This window comes from Macaca fascicularis, chromosome 20 (genome assembly GCF_037993035.2).
Source record: "Macaca fascicularis isolate 582-1 chromosome 20, T2T-MFA8v1.1".
NCBI lineage: Eukaryota > Metazoa > Chordata > Mammalia > Primates > Cercopithecidae > Macaca > Macaca fascicularis.
In genome coordinates, this window is record NC_088394.1 from 22,415,155 (window position 1) to 22,431,241 (window position 16,087).

At 49.7% G+C, this 16,087-nt stretch overlaps 1 protein-coding gene across 1 annotated transcript in view; it reads left to right on the forward strand.

The window, feature by feature from the left end:
* Positions 1–16,087, forward strand: part of SCNN1B (sodium channel epithelial 1 subunit beta) — an 88,350-nt gene that overhangs the window by 50,913 nt on the left and 21,350 nt on the right. The window contains exons 2-4 of the mRNA XM_005591460.4: positions 2,270–2,588; positions 6,809–7,082; positions 9,299–9,489. Coding sequence (XP_005591517.3) covers positions 2,278–2,588; positions 6,809–7,082; positions 9,299–9,489 — 776 coding nt within the window. The 5' untranslated portion in view covers positions 2,270–2,277. The remainder of the gene's footprint in view (positions 1–2,269; positions 2,589–6,808; positions 7,083–9,298; positions 9,490–16,087) is intronic.

Consider the following 16,087-nt stretch of genomic DNA (forward strand, 5'->3'; position numbering starts at 1 on the left):
GGTGGTCTTCACAAGAATCCTACCCCCTCATGCCTATGGGAAACAGAGTCTCAGAAAGCTCTGGCATTCCTCCTCATGACCCATACCCTCCAACCTCAATGCTCTGGACACAACCTCACCCCATTCTAATTCATATCCACAGAACACCTTTTTTTTTCTTTTTTCTTTCTTCCTCCAAGGACTCTCAGACCTGGTCAGGCGTCCATTTTCTAATAAAAATCGCTGACACTTAGGTGCCAGGCATGAATCCACCCTCTCCATATTTCCATGCAGCCAGCCTCCATGACACCGTTGTCAGGCGGAAGCTGTGATTATCCCCATTTTATGGATGAGGAAACTGAAAGACTGAGAAGGAGATTTGCTCAAAGTCACACAGCTAGAAAGCAGCAGTGCTGAGAGTCAAAGCCAGACATTTGCCAGGAGTTCGAGGTTGCAGTGAGCCATGATCATGCCGCTGCACTCCAGCCTGGGTGATAGAGTGAGACCCTGTCTCAAACAAACAAACAAAAGGCCAGAAAATTTGGTTACAGAATCTTTATTCTAAACCACCACCCTTTAATGCCTCTAGCATCTCAGGGCATGGGGTCCCAGTCTTTCCTGTCATGTTTCATAGCTCTGCATTTTTGATGGATTCTTTGCTTAACATCTGTCTTACCCACTGACAGCTAGTGACAATGGAAACTGGTATACTGAGGACTTGGTCTGTGCTAGGCTCAGTACATAGCACTTTTTGTTCGTCCCCGAATTTCACCCTCTCAGCAATCCTGTAAGTTAGATGTAATTATTACAGTAAGTCTTCACTTAACATCGTTGATATGTTCTTGGGAACTGCAACTCTAGGTGAAACGATGTATAGTGAAATCAATTTCACCATAGTCTAATTGATATCAACAAGAGTTAAGCTCCTAGGCCTATTTCTGGTCACAAAAAAAAGTCACCAAATTTCTAAGTAAAGACCAAAATGCTTCTAATATTAAACATTGAAATAAATATGAGTTATACATACATTTAAGAAAGATTAAGACCAGGTGCGGAGGTTCACGCCTGTAATGCCAGCACTTTGGAATGCTGAGGTGGGGGGATCACTTGAGCTCAGGAGTTTGAGACCAGCTTGGGCAACATTATGAAACCCGACTCTACTAAAAATACAAAAATTCAGCCCAGCACGGTGGCTCATGCCCAAAATCCTAGCACTTTGGGAGGCCAAGGCGGGCAGATCATGAGGTCAAGAGATTGACACCATCCTGGCCAACATGGTGTACTAAAAATACAAAAATTAGCTGGGCGTGGTGACATGTGTCTATAGTCCCAGCTACACGGGAGGCTGAGGCAGAAGAATCGCTTGAACCAGGGAGGCAGAGGTTGCAGTGAGCCGAGGTCACAACACTGCAGTCCAGCCTGGTGACAGAGCCAGACTCTTGTCTTTAAAAACAAAAAAAACAAAAAAAAAACTTCACCGGTATGGTGGTGCATGCCTGTAATCCCAGCTACTTAGGAGGTTGAGGTGGGAGGATCACTTGAGCCTAAGAGGTAGAGATTGCAGTGAGCCATGATTGCACCACTGCACTCCAGCCTGGGTAAGAGTGTGAGACCCTATCTCAAAAAAGAAAAAGAAAGATTAATAAAAACAAGATCATTATTTACCCACTTATTCAGTTCAAGGTCATAGTGGCCAGAGCCTATCTCTGCAGCTCAGGCCACAGGCGGGAACCCATCCTAGACAGGACACGTTCCATTGCAGAGCACTCACACACAGTCACACTCACTCACCTGGCACCATGCAGACACATCATGGGGAGGACATGTAAACTCCATATAGACCGTGGCCCTGGCTGGGAATCTACTTTCTTTTTCATCAACGTTGGCAATGAAGCATTGAACAAAACGATGCCGTGTGAGGACTTGCTATACCACATTTTATGCACAGAGAACCTGAGTTGAGAGTTTAAGTCACTTGTTCACTAGGTTATGAACTCCCAAAGGGCAAAAAACCTTGTCCATTTTGCTCACTGAGTCCAGAAGGACCATTTGAGTGCCTGGCATATAGTAGGCATTCAATAAATGCATTTTGGTTGATTAGATGGATGGATTGATGATGGATAGCCAAAGGAAGGAAGAAAAGAAGGTAAAAACGGAGGGAGGGAGGAAGGAAGGTAAAGAGGGAGGAAGAACGGGGATGTGCTGCCGCCCAGTTCCTGCATGTGACTGGGACATCGTCGCAGGCAAGGCTGGTGTCCCAACTGATGTGCGTCCCCATGCCTCTCTGCAGGTGCCACCATGCACGTGAAGAAGTACCTGCTGAAGTGCCTGCACCGGCTGCAGAAGGGCCCCGGCTACACGTACAAGGAGCTGCTGGTGTGGTACTGCGATAACACCAACACCCACGGCCCCAAGCGTATCATCTGCGAGGGGCCCAAGAAGAAAGCCGTGTGGTTCCTGCTCACCCTGCTCTTCACTGCTCTCGTCTGCTGGCAGTGGGGCATCTTCATCAGGACCTACTTGAGCTGGGAGGTCAGCGTCTCCCTCTCCGTAGGCTTCAAGACCATGGACTTCCCCGCCGTCACCATCTGCAATGCTAGCCCCTTCAAGTAGGTGGCCCCTGAGCGCACAGCTGACCTCAGCAGACGGGCAGTTCTCTTTCTCTCTTTTGTTCCCTTCCACTTTTCCTTTCCTTCCTTTCCTTTCTTCTCCTTTCTCTCCTTCTCTTTCTTTCTCCCCTTTCTTCCGTCCTTTCTCTCTTTATTACTTTTCCTTCTTTCATTTCTCTTCCTTATTCTTTTTTTCTTTTCTTTCTTTCCTTCCTTCATTCTCTTTCTCCTCCTCTCTGTCTTTCCATTTGCTTTCATCCTTTTGCAGCAACTAAGATTCAAACTTCGTAAACTTTTGGCCAGGTGCAGTGGCCTGTAATAACAACACTTTGAGAGGCCAAGACAGAAGGATCCCTTGAGGCCAGGAATTGGAGAACAGCCTGGGCAACATTGCAAGATCCCACTTCTAAAAAAAAATATTTTTTTTTTTAAATTAGCCAGACGTGGTGGCACATGCCTGTGGTCTGAGTTGCTTAGGAAGCAGAGGTGGGAGAATTGCTCGAGCCCAGGAGCTCGAGGCTGCAGTGGGCTGAGAAGGCGCCACTTGAGTTTCAAGTCAAGGCTAATAAAATATAATTAATTAAAAATAAAAACAAGAAGATGCCACTGCAGTCCAACCTGGGTAACAGAGCCAGATCCTATCTCTTAAAAATAAAAAATCATAAGTTTCCTAGGCTTAGAGAGAACCTTGGGCACCCTCTGTCTTCAGGCAGGCCAGTGCCTATTTATTGATTCCACATGTGTTTATGGAGCACCTACTACGTGCCAGGCACTGTTCTAGGCAACACAAATACAGCAGTGAACAAAACAGAGTCCTTGTCCTCTTCACAGCCTGCCAGAGAAAACAGGCCCCACAGAGCTGTCCTCACAAATATCGAATTCATTATCATTATGATGATAAAAAATAAAACAACTCGGCTGGGCACCATGGCTCACACCTGTAATCCTAGCACTTTGAGAGGACGAGGTGGGCAGCTCACTTGAGGTCAGGAGTTCGAGACCAGTCTGGCCAACATGGTGAAACCTCGTCTCTACTAAAAATACTGTAATCTCAGCCACTTAGGAGGCTGAGGCACGAGAATTGCTTGACTCCGAGAGGCAGAGGTTATATTGAGCTGAGATCACATCACTGCACTCCAGCCTGGGCCACAGAACGAGACCCTGTCTCAAAAATTAAAATAAATAAATAAATAAAACAACTCTTCAACAAATGCTTACGATATGCCAGGCACTGTGTTCAGTGTCCTTTGGGTAATTGGTGTCATTCTAATCCACACAATCACCCTAGGATTGGGAACTCCTGGCGCAGCCCCAGTTTACAGGTGAAGAGATGGAGGTTCGGAGAAGTGAGCTTGCCTGGAGACACACGGTGGGCGACTGTGGGATTTGAACCCAGGTCAGACGTGATCCCAGAGCTGCTACTTTTTAACCATTCTTCCAGGTTGCCAGTTCTCCGCTTGATAGCAAGGCCTGTGAAGGGGACACATGAGGAGACCCAACCTAGTCAGGGTTGTGGAGAGACAGGGAGTCAGTCCAAAAACAAACGAACAAAAAAAACAAAACAAAGTGCCCTAAGGAATGAGTAGAAGTTGGCCAGGTAGAGCGAAGAGAGTGCCCCCAGTGGTGGACACAGCAGGTGCAGCTGGTGAGAAATTTGGGGCATTCAAGGAACTGAAAGAAGGGTTGAGTCACAGAAAACATTTTTATCCAAAAGAGAGTCCTGACCTGGCACAATGGCTCACGCCTACAATCCTAGCATTTTGGGAGGCCAAGGCGGGTGGATCACCTGAGGTCAGGAGTTCGAGACCAACCTGACCAACATGGTGAAACTCCATCTCTACTAAAAATACAAAAGTTAGCTGGGCGTGCTGGCACACCCCTGTAATCCTAGCTACTCAGGAGGCTGAGTCAAGAAAATCACCTGAACTTGGGAGGTGGAAGTTGCAGTCAGCCGAGCTCTTGCCACTGCACTCCAGCCTAGGCCACAGAGCAAGACCCTGAAGAAAGAAAGAAAGAAAGAAAGAAAGAAAGAAAGAAAGAAAGAGAGAAAGAGAGAAAGAGAGAAAGAGAGAAAGAGAGAAAGAGAGAAAGAGAGAAAGAGAGAGAGAGAGAGAGGAGGGAGGGGGAGAGAGAGAGAGAGAGAGAGAGAGAGGGAGGAGGGAGGGAGGAGAGGAGGAGGGGAGGGGAGAGGAGGAAGGGAAGGGAAGGAAGGGAAAGGAAAGAGAAAAGAGAAAAAAGGGAAAGGAAAGCAAGAAAGCAATAAAGAAAAACAAAGAAGGAACGAAGGAAAGAGAGAGAAAGAAAGAAAATAAAAGAGAAAAGAAAAGAGTCCTGACTGGGCATGGACACAGTGGCTCAGGCTTGAAATCAGAGCATGTTGGGAGGTCAAGGCTTAAAGATCACTTGAAGCCAGGAGTTCAAGGTCAGCCTGGCCAACGTGGTGAGACAGCATCTCTGTTTTTAAAAGTCCTGGAAGGGAATTCATGCGCAGTGATTACTTTCCCAATTATCAGAAAGTCCCTTCTTTTTATTAATGGGGTTCTTCCTGCCTTGGTGGTTTCTTAGAGCTGTTCAAGAGAACCTCTAATAGTAATAGGAATGACAGCACTCCATCTGGACACTGATCCACGCACTTTACAAGCAGCACCTCACTGAATCTTCCCAACGATTCTCTGGAGTACTTATTTATATTCCCCTGTTTTGTAGATGAGAGAACAGAGCCTCGGGGAGGTTAAGTTGCCCAAGATATTAAGTGGCATGCCAGGATTCAAACCTGGAGCCCACAGAGTGACCCACCAAGCTTCCCAGCAGCTGTGGACATCTGGGCTGTAATAACACCGCCGCCTGCACAGACGCCACCCTTCCCGATCCTCCTCTTCCTGTGTACACAGATTTAATGGTCAGGGAACTGGCAGAGAAGGCCAATGTTAGCTCCAGCTGCTGTATACCTTTGTACCAGGACCTTGGCCTCTGTCCAGCATTTAATGCTCCTGTAGGAAGTCCTCCAGCCAGAGTTGGCACTTGTGGCCTCAATGACCCACTCTGAGGCAGGGTCTTGGGTAAATTGGATATGAAGTGACTGGGGTGCAGGGCCCGGGCCCCCACGGGGCCTGGCAGAGATACTCCTTGATAGATCCATCTCTCACTGGCCACCATGTCAACATGAGAGCTCCAGAGGGCTGAGGGAAGACATTGGAGCCAGCCTCACAGTCCCATCCATTTTCTCTCTCCTGAAACTGGCTCCTGTTCCCAAAGTTGCTCCCTCCTGGGAGGGAGATCTCAGAACCCCCGTAAACATACCCGCTGGAGCCCAGCAACCCCGGATTCTAAGTTCAGCTCTGCCCTTTATCAGTGGAGTGAGCTTGCAAAATCACACCAATTCCTGGAGCCTCAATTTCCTGATCTATATATGGGGACGGTAACAGACTTGTGGCAAATAGTAAATAAGACCTGGAAAGCATCTAGCACCTGGCACAGGGTAAGCTATCAATAACCATGAGCCATTACAATTCTTCCTCACTTGAATGTGAATTTCATAAGGAAAGAGACCAGGTCCCTCTTGTTTGCTGCTATACCGTCTGTGCCTTGCAAAGTGCCTGGCACATAGTAGGTGCTCATTAAAAGTTGGTGAATGAATGAGTGCATGGGTGGTGGAAGGACACATGGATGCGTGGGTGGGTAGATGGAGAGGTAGGTGTTTAGGTGGGGTGGTGTTCTTATACATAGTGGCAGCCATGCTGGAGTAACAGCGTGATATGGTTTGGCTCAGTGTCTCCTCCCAAATCTCATATCGAATTGTAACCCCCATGTGTCGAGGGAGGGACCTGATGTGGGTGATTAGATCATAGAGGTGGCTTCCCCATGCCGTCCTTGTGATAGTAAGTGAGTTCTCACAAAATCTGACGGTTTTAAAGTGGCAGTCTCCCCTGTGCATGCTCTCTCTCTCTCTCTCTCTCTCTCTCTCCCCCCATCCTGCTGCTGTGTAAGACATGCCTTGCTTCCCCTTCACCTTCTGCCATGATTGTAAGTTTCCTGAGACCTCTCTCCAGCCATGCGAAACTGTGAGTCAATTACACCTCTTCTGTTTATAAATTACCCAGTCTCAGGTAGTATCTTTATAGCAGTGTGAAAACAGACTGCTACAGAGTGGGTCCCAGATTTCAGTTGCTCTGCTTTACAGATGTTCATTCCTCCTGCTAACCAGCCCTCTCCCCATCCAGGTATTCCAAAGTCAAGCATTTGCTGAAGGACCTGGATGAGCTGATGGAAGCTGTCCTGGAGAGAATCCTGGCTCCTGAGCTAAGCCATGTCAATGCCACCAGGACCCTGAACTCTTCCATCTGGAACCACACACCCCTGGTCCTTATTGATGAACGGAACCCCCACCACCCCATGGTCCTCGATCTCTTTGGAGATAACCACAATGGCTTAACAAACAGCTCAGCATCAGAAAAGATCTGTAATGCCCATGGGTGCAAAATGGCCATGAGACTAGTAAGTGGTCCCTAGGCACATGTCAAACAATGGGCCCCACCCATTGAGGCTGGTGGGTGTTTCTTTTCTGTAATAATTTGAGTCTTGCTAGGGGAAAGATAAGATGGAAGTCAGAGCCTGTTTTGCTTGTTAGCAGAGATTTTTTAAAAATAGAAATTGTTGGCATGTTAGTCAAGACTCTTTTGGTATAAGTGATCCAGTTCACACTAGCTTAAGCAAAACAGGCAATTCATTGGCTCACATAACTAAGAAGTCCAGAGGTATACTGCATTCAGGCAAGGCTGGATCCAGGTATTCTAATGAGGTCATCAAGAATCTTTCTCCATCTTGGTTCCACTTTTCTCTCAGGCGACTTCAATCTTGGGCAAGATCTCTCCATGTGGAGGGTCCCTTCAGTGCCCTTGCTTAGCAGTCGTCCCAGAAAAAGAGCTCTTTCCCTATCGTCCCAGCAAAGGTCCTGAGAAGACTCATTAGGTCACATGCTCACCCCTAAACCAATCACTGTGGGCTACAGCAGGGGCTCTCATGATTGGCCAGTCCTGGGCCATGTGCCCTGGAGTTGGGAGTGATGTCAGCCTCTGTGAGACCACATGGACTGAGCGAGGGGGAGGGTGGTTCCCTGAGGGAGGAACCAAGTCTTGTTATCAAAAGATAGGGGCATAAATATTGGGCAGGTGAAAAGCCACAGCTGTGCAGTACAGTCAGATGCCAAGAAACAACTGCCCTGCACTGGGAGGCTGGGATGCCATTAGTTCTTAAGCCTAAAAGTGGGAAGAAGGTGCCCTGTCTGTGTCTCAGGATCCCACGGGAGCTCTGTCACAATGCACATCCCTAGGCCCCACTCCTGGAGAATCTGAGTGAGCAGTTCTGGGCCCAGGCCCAGGAATCTGTATTGACAACAGGCTCCCTGGTGATTCTGATGATCAGTCTTGAATGGGGATCCAGGAGGGAACCATACACTCCCCAGAGGGGGAGCCACTGCCTTGCTGTTCACACTCATGACACTATGACTTCCACAACTGCTTTGTCCCCACCTCTCCACACAAACTAGCCAACGTCACATGGGGGATCTGCTGTGGTCACACCTTCCTTAACCTCCTGGGCCTCAATTTCTTCATGATGATGGGGATAACAATGATACTTACCTCCTGGCATTGCTGCGAAGCTTCAATGGGATTATAGATGTAAGACACTGGGAACAGAGCCCAGAACAGAGTGAGGATTAAGGGCTGCCATTACCTCCCCAAGGGGAGGCAGGGAGGCCCCCAGGAGTGGGCTGGCCGGGCGTGTTGGGAAGGGTGGTATAGGAATGCCGGGGGAAGCTTCTCTATCCGGCCTCCCGGGTTCCAGCAGGGAGAACCAGCAGCAGCCTCGTGGCCAAGGCCAGAGTCTGAGGGCCAAGTCTGTCCCATGCCTGTGCGATGACTTGAATGTCATGAGAAGCTGGCTGTGACCAGGTGGAAGGGTGCTCTGCACCCCGTGTTGGACTCAGGGTGACTGGATCTGTGTCTTTCCCAGGACAGATGAGAGGCAGCATTCCTGCGTGTTGAGTTTCTTCTTGGTCTTCATGGCCTCCAGGGGAGCTGCATCTGAAAGTCTCTGGCAGAGCCTGGAAAAGGAATCAGAACTGTGTGTGTGTGTCCGCATGAGCATAAGTGTTGCAGCCACTTGTGTGAATCTGTGTATATGGGGTTCGGGGCTAGGAGGGACGTGTGTTACAGTGACATGAGGCTGTGGAGGTCAGAGAGAGGGCGTCTTCTGTGCATGCCTCTGCACACATGACCACGTGTGTGTTTTTGCTCATGCATAATGGTATGAGTGAGGTGAGGCTGATGGCTGTAAACTGAGTCACTGAGTCACCCTACCTTGAAGGAGGGGACCAGCCTCTGTGCATGCCCATGAGTTGGTCACTGACTGTGGGTCACTCCCAAGAGGTTGCTGAGGGGTCTCCTAACCTCCCAGGCCTCACTCCCAGCGGCCGGGGGTGGGTGCACCAGCCTGATGAGGGGATCTTGTGATTGGCACGCAGCTGTGTATGAGGCGGCAGCCCTTGAGTATGTGTGAGCATGAGTATGAACACATTTCCCACCACCAAGCTGCAGCCAGAAGACGGCTGGCAAAGCACAGCTCTTGCCCTGCTAGGGCCCTCGAGCAGTGGCTGGGGTCCTGCTAGCAGCTCCCACACCACCCACAAAAAACCCTCTTGGCCTCCACAGTGTAGCCTCAACGGGACCCAGTGCACCTTCCGGAACTTCACCAGCGCTACCCAGGCAGTGACAGAGTGGTACAGCCTGCAGGCCACCAACATCTTTGCACAGGTGCCGCAGCAGGAGCTGGTGGAGATGAGCTACCCCGGCGAGCAGATGATCCTGGCCTGCCTGTTTGGAGCTGAGCCCTGCAACTACCGGTGAGAGCCACCCCAAGCCTACCTGGCCAGGCCCCTGCTCTGAAAGGCAGTGGCGTGTTACGGTTGGGAGTACGGCCTGCCAGCGTTCAAATCCTGCCTGGCCACTTACTGGCTGTCTGCAGCACAGTTTTCTGTGCCTCGGTGTCTTTTAGGTCCAGTGTCCTGAAGGCAGATCCTGAGGCAGGGATGCGCTGAATTGCTCAGGAAGCATTGAGAGGATTGTGTTAGGAAATGTCTGCAAGGAAAGTGGGATAAGGAAGGAGGATTTGGAACATGTAGGAAGAGGAGAAACTAGAAAAAGAAAAAGAAAAAGAAAAAGAAAAGCTGGGCGTGGTGAGTGGGTGGCTTACCCCTGTAATCCCAACACTTTGTGAGGCGGAGACGGGAGGATCACTTGAGACCAGGAGTTCAAGACCAGCCTGGGTAATATAGTAAGACCCCGCCTCTAGAAAAAAGTAAAATAAATTAAATTTTAAAAGGAGGGAGGAGAAAGTTAAGCAAGGATGTGGTCTCAGGTCAAGTCTAGGCTCAGCTTGATCTGTAGGAGGATCTGGAGCATAAACTGAACCATAGAGTCATCCTCCCTTGAAGGAGGGGACCGGCCTGCTGCATGCCCAGTGAGTTGGTAACTGGCTGTGTGTGTGTGTGTGTGTGTGTGTCCACATGAGCATAAATGTTGCGGCCACTTGTGTGAATCTATATATATGGGGTGCGGGGCTAGGATGGATGTGTGTTACAGTGACATGAGACCAGCTTGGGCTGTGGGTCATTTCCAAGAGGTTGGTGTGGGGTCTCCTAACCTCCCAGACCTCACTCCTAGCAGCTGGGGGTAGGTGCACCAGCCCAATGAGGGGATCAGGGTGGGCACCCAGGCATCTGTTGCCCTCAGTTTTCTCATCTGTGAAGCAGGAACAATAATCGTAGCTTCTTCATAGAGTCATTGAGAAGAGTAAATGAGTAGGTTCATGGCAGCACCTAGAACAAGGCTATGAGGCCGGGCGTGGTGGCTCATGCCTGGAATCCCAGCACTTTGGGAGGCTAAGGCAGGAAGATCGCTTGAGGCCAGGAGGTCAAGAACAGCCTGGGCAACATAGCGAGACCTCATCTCTACAAAAAATCAAAACCAGCCAGATGTGGTGGTGCTCGCCTGTAATCCCAACTACTCAGGAGGCTGAGGAGGGAGGATCCTTGAGTCCAGGAGGTCGAGGCTACAGTGAGCTATGATCACGCTGCTGCACTCCAGTCTGCGTGACAGAATGAGATAGTCTCAAAAAAAAAAAAAAAAAAAAAAAAAAACACAAGGTTATATAAGTATTTCCTGTAAATATTATTTTTCCCTAATGACTTTTAATGTGAGAGACTGGCAGAATGAGGGTAATGGTAACCGGAGGTCTAGGTCTTCTTGCAGTTGACCCACAGATTCCCACCTCCTCGGCCTCCCAGCTCCTGGTAAACCACCCCTGGGCCTGAACATCAGGTGTTGTCCCAGTCTCTAGGACAACCAGAAAGTGGGCATCTCCATTCTATCCCCTCCTAACAGCCTCCAGAGAGCTCAGCTGGCAGAAGCACGTGGGAAGGAGGCCTGAGCATGGGCAGGAGCACTGCTGAGGCCTCAGAGCTCCTTGTGGGCCTCCTGACCCAGCCTCCAGGTGTGGGGTATGCCACACCCACCTCGGCCCCACCCTGGGTTTCAGCCAGTCCTGTTTCTGAGATTCAGTGACCTGGGGCCTCCAATGCTCACACTTCAGGCCCCTGTGGAAAGGAGCTTTTAGCTGAATCTTAATGCTATGGACATGTGACAGGCTTCCAGGCTCACCTCCCAGGGACTGTGGTTGCAGGCAGCTCTCTGAACTCAGAACCTTCCAGAATCTCTACTGAGAATCTTCAGAAAGCTCTGGGGCCTCTGTCCCCACAAAATGCACAGGTGCAGCCGGACATGTGGCTCACGCCTATAAGCCCAGCACTTGGGGAGGCCAAGGCGGGTGGATCACCTGAGGTCAGGAGTTCGAGACCAGCCTGGCCAACATGGCGAAACCCGTCTCTACTAAAAATACAAAAATTAACCTGGAGTGATGATGCACATCTATAATCCCAGCTACTTGGGAGGCTGAGGCAGGAGAATCACTGGAACCCCATTGGCGGAGGTTGTAGTGAGCAGAGATCGCACCACTGCACTTCAGCCTGGGCGGCAGAGCGAGACTCTGTCTCAAAAAGAAAAAAATAAATGCACAGGCATACATGGGCGGGGTTCTTGCACACAATGTCAGATAATTCAAGGCCACTAAGCAGGGCAGAGCAGCACATACGTTCCATTGTACAGATTAGCAAAAGGTGGTCCCCATAGGTGGAAGATTTGACTGATGGTGCCCCCCTCTTCCTTGAGGGCCACCCCATGGCTAGCTGGTCGCAGTCTGTGTTTCAATCTCACTCTCTTGGCCAGGGTCCTTTGCTCAGGGCACACCCGCCAACCACACCTGCCATAAGGCTAGGGATACCAAACAGACTACCGTAACGTCCACGAGCACATTCATCTCACCCACTCAGCTGAAAGAGAGCTGTAATACTGCAACTTCAAATGCATGGCCCATCTGCTCAGTGAGAACACGCCTGGGAGCGAGAGTGGGGCAGGAAAGTGAACCTGCTGTCAACTCCCTCCCCATCGAATGGGATCCTGGTGTTCAAGGGCCTGTGTTCCACACACAGCCCAGCCCCGAAAGCTGTGCTGGCCACCTCGTGGGTAGCTGGGCTGGGCTTGGTATAGCTGGCCTGTTGTCAACATGGAGCCCTCCAAAGGAAGCCCCATTTGGGTCATATGGGCTGAGGATGAGGGACAGGTGGTCCCCCAAGGGAAGCTGAAGAACTGTTAGCAGAAACAGGGAAAATAGATGGCTGATGGGCCAGTAAAACCCCCACCTATCGGCCACATAACTTCTGCCTTGTGGCCGTGGCGAGGGGTAGGGGTTAAGTGTAGTGAAGGGGTCAAGGCGTGGGGTCTGGGGTTAGACCACCTGGACTCAAATCCTGGCTCCATCTTACAAGCTGTGTGATCTTGAACAAATTTCTTAACCTTGCCATGCCTCAGTTTCTCTCCTCTGTAAAATAGGGGAGAGAATAGTACCTGCCCTACAGCGTTACTTTGAACATTAAGTGAATTAATATGCATGAGTAACTGACCCTACTACTAGGCTCAATAAATAATAGTTATAACTATTTTATTTTTATTTTTATTTTTGGGGGACGGAGTCTCACTCTGTCACCCAGGCTGGAGTGCAGTGGTGCGATCTCGGCTCACTGCAAGCTCCACCTCCCGGGTTTACGCCATTCTCCTGCCTCAGCTGCCCGAGTAGTTGGGACTACAGGCACCCACCACCATGCTCGGCTAATTTTTTGTATTTTTAGTAGAGACGGGATTTCACTGTGTTAGCCAGGATGGTCTCGATCTCCTGACCTCGTGATCCACCTGTCTCGGCCTCAAAAGTGCTGGGATTACAGGAGTGAGCCTCCGTGCCCAGCCCAATTACTATTTTTATAATAGTTTTATAACCCACATTTTAGGCCGGGCCCAGTGGCTCATGCATGTAATCCTAGCACTTTGGGAGGCCAAATCAGGCAGATCACTTGAGGCCAGGGGTTCGAGACCAGCCTGGACAACAAGGCAAAACCCCATCTTTACTAAATATGTAAAAATTAGCCAGGTGTGGTGGTGTGTGCCTGTAATCCCACCTACTCAGGTGACTGAGGCACAAGAATCACTTGAACCGGAAGGCAGAGGTTGCAGTGAGCCGAGATTGTGCGACTGCACTCCCGCCTGGGCGACAGAGAGAGACTCTCTTAAAAAACAGCAACAAAAACAAAAAACCCCATTTGACAAGGAATGCAAATTCAATAATTGTGCCAACATTTACTGGGCCTTTCTCATCCCTGTATGTGTCAGGCACTATTCTCAGCACTCTGCACGTTAAAATTGCTTTAACCCTGGCAACAAAGCCATGAGAAAGGAACTGTTATTTTCCCCTTATTTTATTTTTTTAAGAGACGGAGTATCACTGTGTTGCCCAGGCTGGTCTCAAACTCCTGGCCTCAAGTAATCCTCCCACCCCAGCCTCCCAAAATGCTGGGATTACAGGCATGAGCCACCGTGCCCAGCCTTCCCTCTCATTTTGTAGTTGCTGTAACCTGCCCAGAGAGGTTAAGTAACATCTCTGAAGTCACAGTTGGTGAGTGGCAGAGCCAGCAGAGTGGGCCAGGCCCACCCCACGTCACTCTTATTGCCTCATCAGAAATGGTGATCGTCACTTCCCTCCCTGCCCACCTCTCCCAAGCCTGTTTCCCCAGCCCTCGGCAGGTCCCAGTGAAAGGCACCACCCAGGCACCTTAGCATAGAGATCTCAGCCAACTGCCCTCTGAGCTCTTCCTCACTCCCACAGTTGACTGGTCACCTGCCTTCCTGAGTCAGCCTTGGACACAACTGTGGGAATGTGCCTCTCTCTGCCCTCCCGGTGAGGCCGGTGCTGGGTCCCAGACACTGTGGCCCTAGATTCCTCCCTCTCTCTCTGACTCCATCCTGTCCCGCTCCTAACATGACAAATGCTCCAGAAGCAGCAGCTGCAGAATTTGGAAAACGCGAGCCACATGTGGACCCCAACGCCAAACTGCCTGGACTTGAATGTCAGCTCAGTATGTGGCTGGGTATGCTACTTAGCCTTTCTGTGCCCCAGTTTCCTCATCTGGAAAGTAGGGACAGTGAAATAACCACATAGCATTATTGGGGGATTAAATGAGTTAACATATGGAAAGTACCTAGTGCAATGCCTGGCACATACTAAACATTATAGGAGCATTTTATTTTTAAAAAGGCTTTTGGGCTGGGCGCAGTGGCTCACGCCTATAATCCCAGCACTTTGGGAAGCCAAGGCAGGTAGATCACCTGAGGTCAGGAGTTTGAGACCAGCCTGGCCAACATGGTGAAACCCCGTCTCTACTAAAAATGCAAAAAATTAGCTGAGTGCAGTGGCTCATGCCTGTAATCCCAGCTACTCAGGAGGCTGAGGTAAGAGGCTGAACCCAGGAGGCAGAGGTTGCAGTGAGCCGAGATCATGCCACTGCACTCCAGCCTGGCAGACAGAGTGAGACTCCATCATTCATAAATAAATAAATAAATAAATAAATAAATAAAAAGGCTTTTGGCCAGGTGCGGTGGCTCGCTTAATCCCAGCACTTTGGGAGGCCGAGGAGGGAGAATCACTTGAGGCCAGGAGTTTAAGGCCAACCTGAGCAACATAGTGAGACCCCCATCTCTACAAAAAAAAAAAATTTAAATAACAAAATTAGCCTGGCATGGTGGTACACACCTGTAGACTCAGCTACTCCGAGGCTGAGGGGGAAGGATCACTTGAGCCTGGGAGTTTGAGGCTGCAGTGAACCAAGATCACACCACTATATTCCAGCCTGGGTGACAGAGTGAGACTAAAATATATAGAGAGAGATTGGTTTTTTTGTTTGTTTGTTTGTTTATTTATTTTTGAGACAGAGTTTTGCTCTTGCCACCCAGGCTGGAGTACAATGGCGTGATCTCCACTCACTGCAACCTCCGCCTCCTGGGTTCAAGTGATTATCGTGTCTCAGCCCCCCAAGTAGCTGGGATGACAGGCATGCACCACCACACCTGGCTAATTTTTGCTTTTTTTTGTTGTTTTTTGTTTGCTTTTGTTTTTGTTTTTGTTTTTTTGAGACAGAGTCTCACTCTGTCGCCCAGGCTGGAGTGCTGTGGCACTACCTCGGCTCACTGCAAGCTCCACCTCCCGGGTTCATGCCATTCTCCTGCCTCAGTCTCCTGAGTAGCTGGGACTACAGGCGCCTGCCACCACGCCCAGCCGATTTTTTGTATTTTTACTAGAGATGGGTTTTCGCTGTGTTAGCCAGGATGGTCTTGATCTCCTGACCTTGTGATCCACCCGCCTCGGCCTCCCAACGTGCTGGGATTACAGGCGTGAGCCACCGCGCCCGGCGTAATTTTTGCATTTTTAGTAGAGACAGGGTTTCACCACGTTGGCCAGGCTGGTCTCAAACTTCTGACCTCAGGTTGTCCGCCACCATAGCCTCCCAAAGTGCTGGGATTACAGGCATGAGCACCGCACCTGGCCTAGAGAGACTTTTTATTGATGAATAGTTTTAGATTTACAGAAAAACCACAGCCTCCAACTCCTGGGCTCAAGTGATTCTCTTCCTCAGCCTCCAAAAGTGCTAGGATTGCAGATGCGAGCCACTGTGCTGGCTTTTGCTCTGTGCTTTGGAAAGGAGTCACGAAATTCAGACTATGCTCAGGGGAAGGAGAAGGGAGTGGCCGGGGAAAGGAACACTAAGCTCCACCCCTCCTAGAGAGAAGAATATATATTGTTTGGAATTCTTCTGTAAAGGAAGACTTGTCTCTTCTCCTCCATTTACTTATTTATTCCATCATTTATTGACACAGTATGGACTCCTATAGATTTAGGTTGTAATCCAGTTCCATGTTATCTATTCTCTTGCTTAAATTCTTCTAGCTTTGGCCACTCTGTCAGTTGGCGCCTGTATGCCTTTGATATGTCCTCACCTGCGT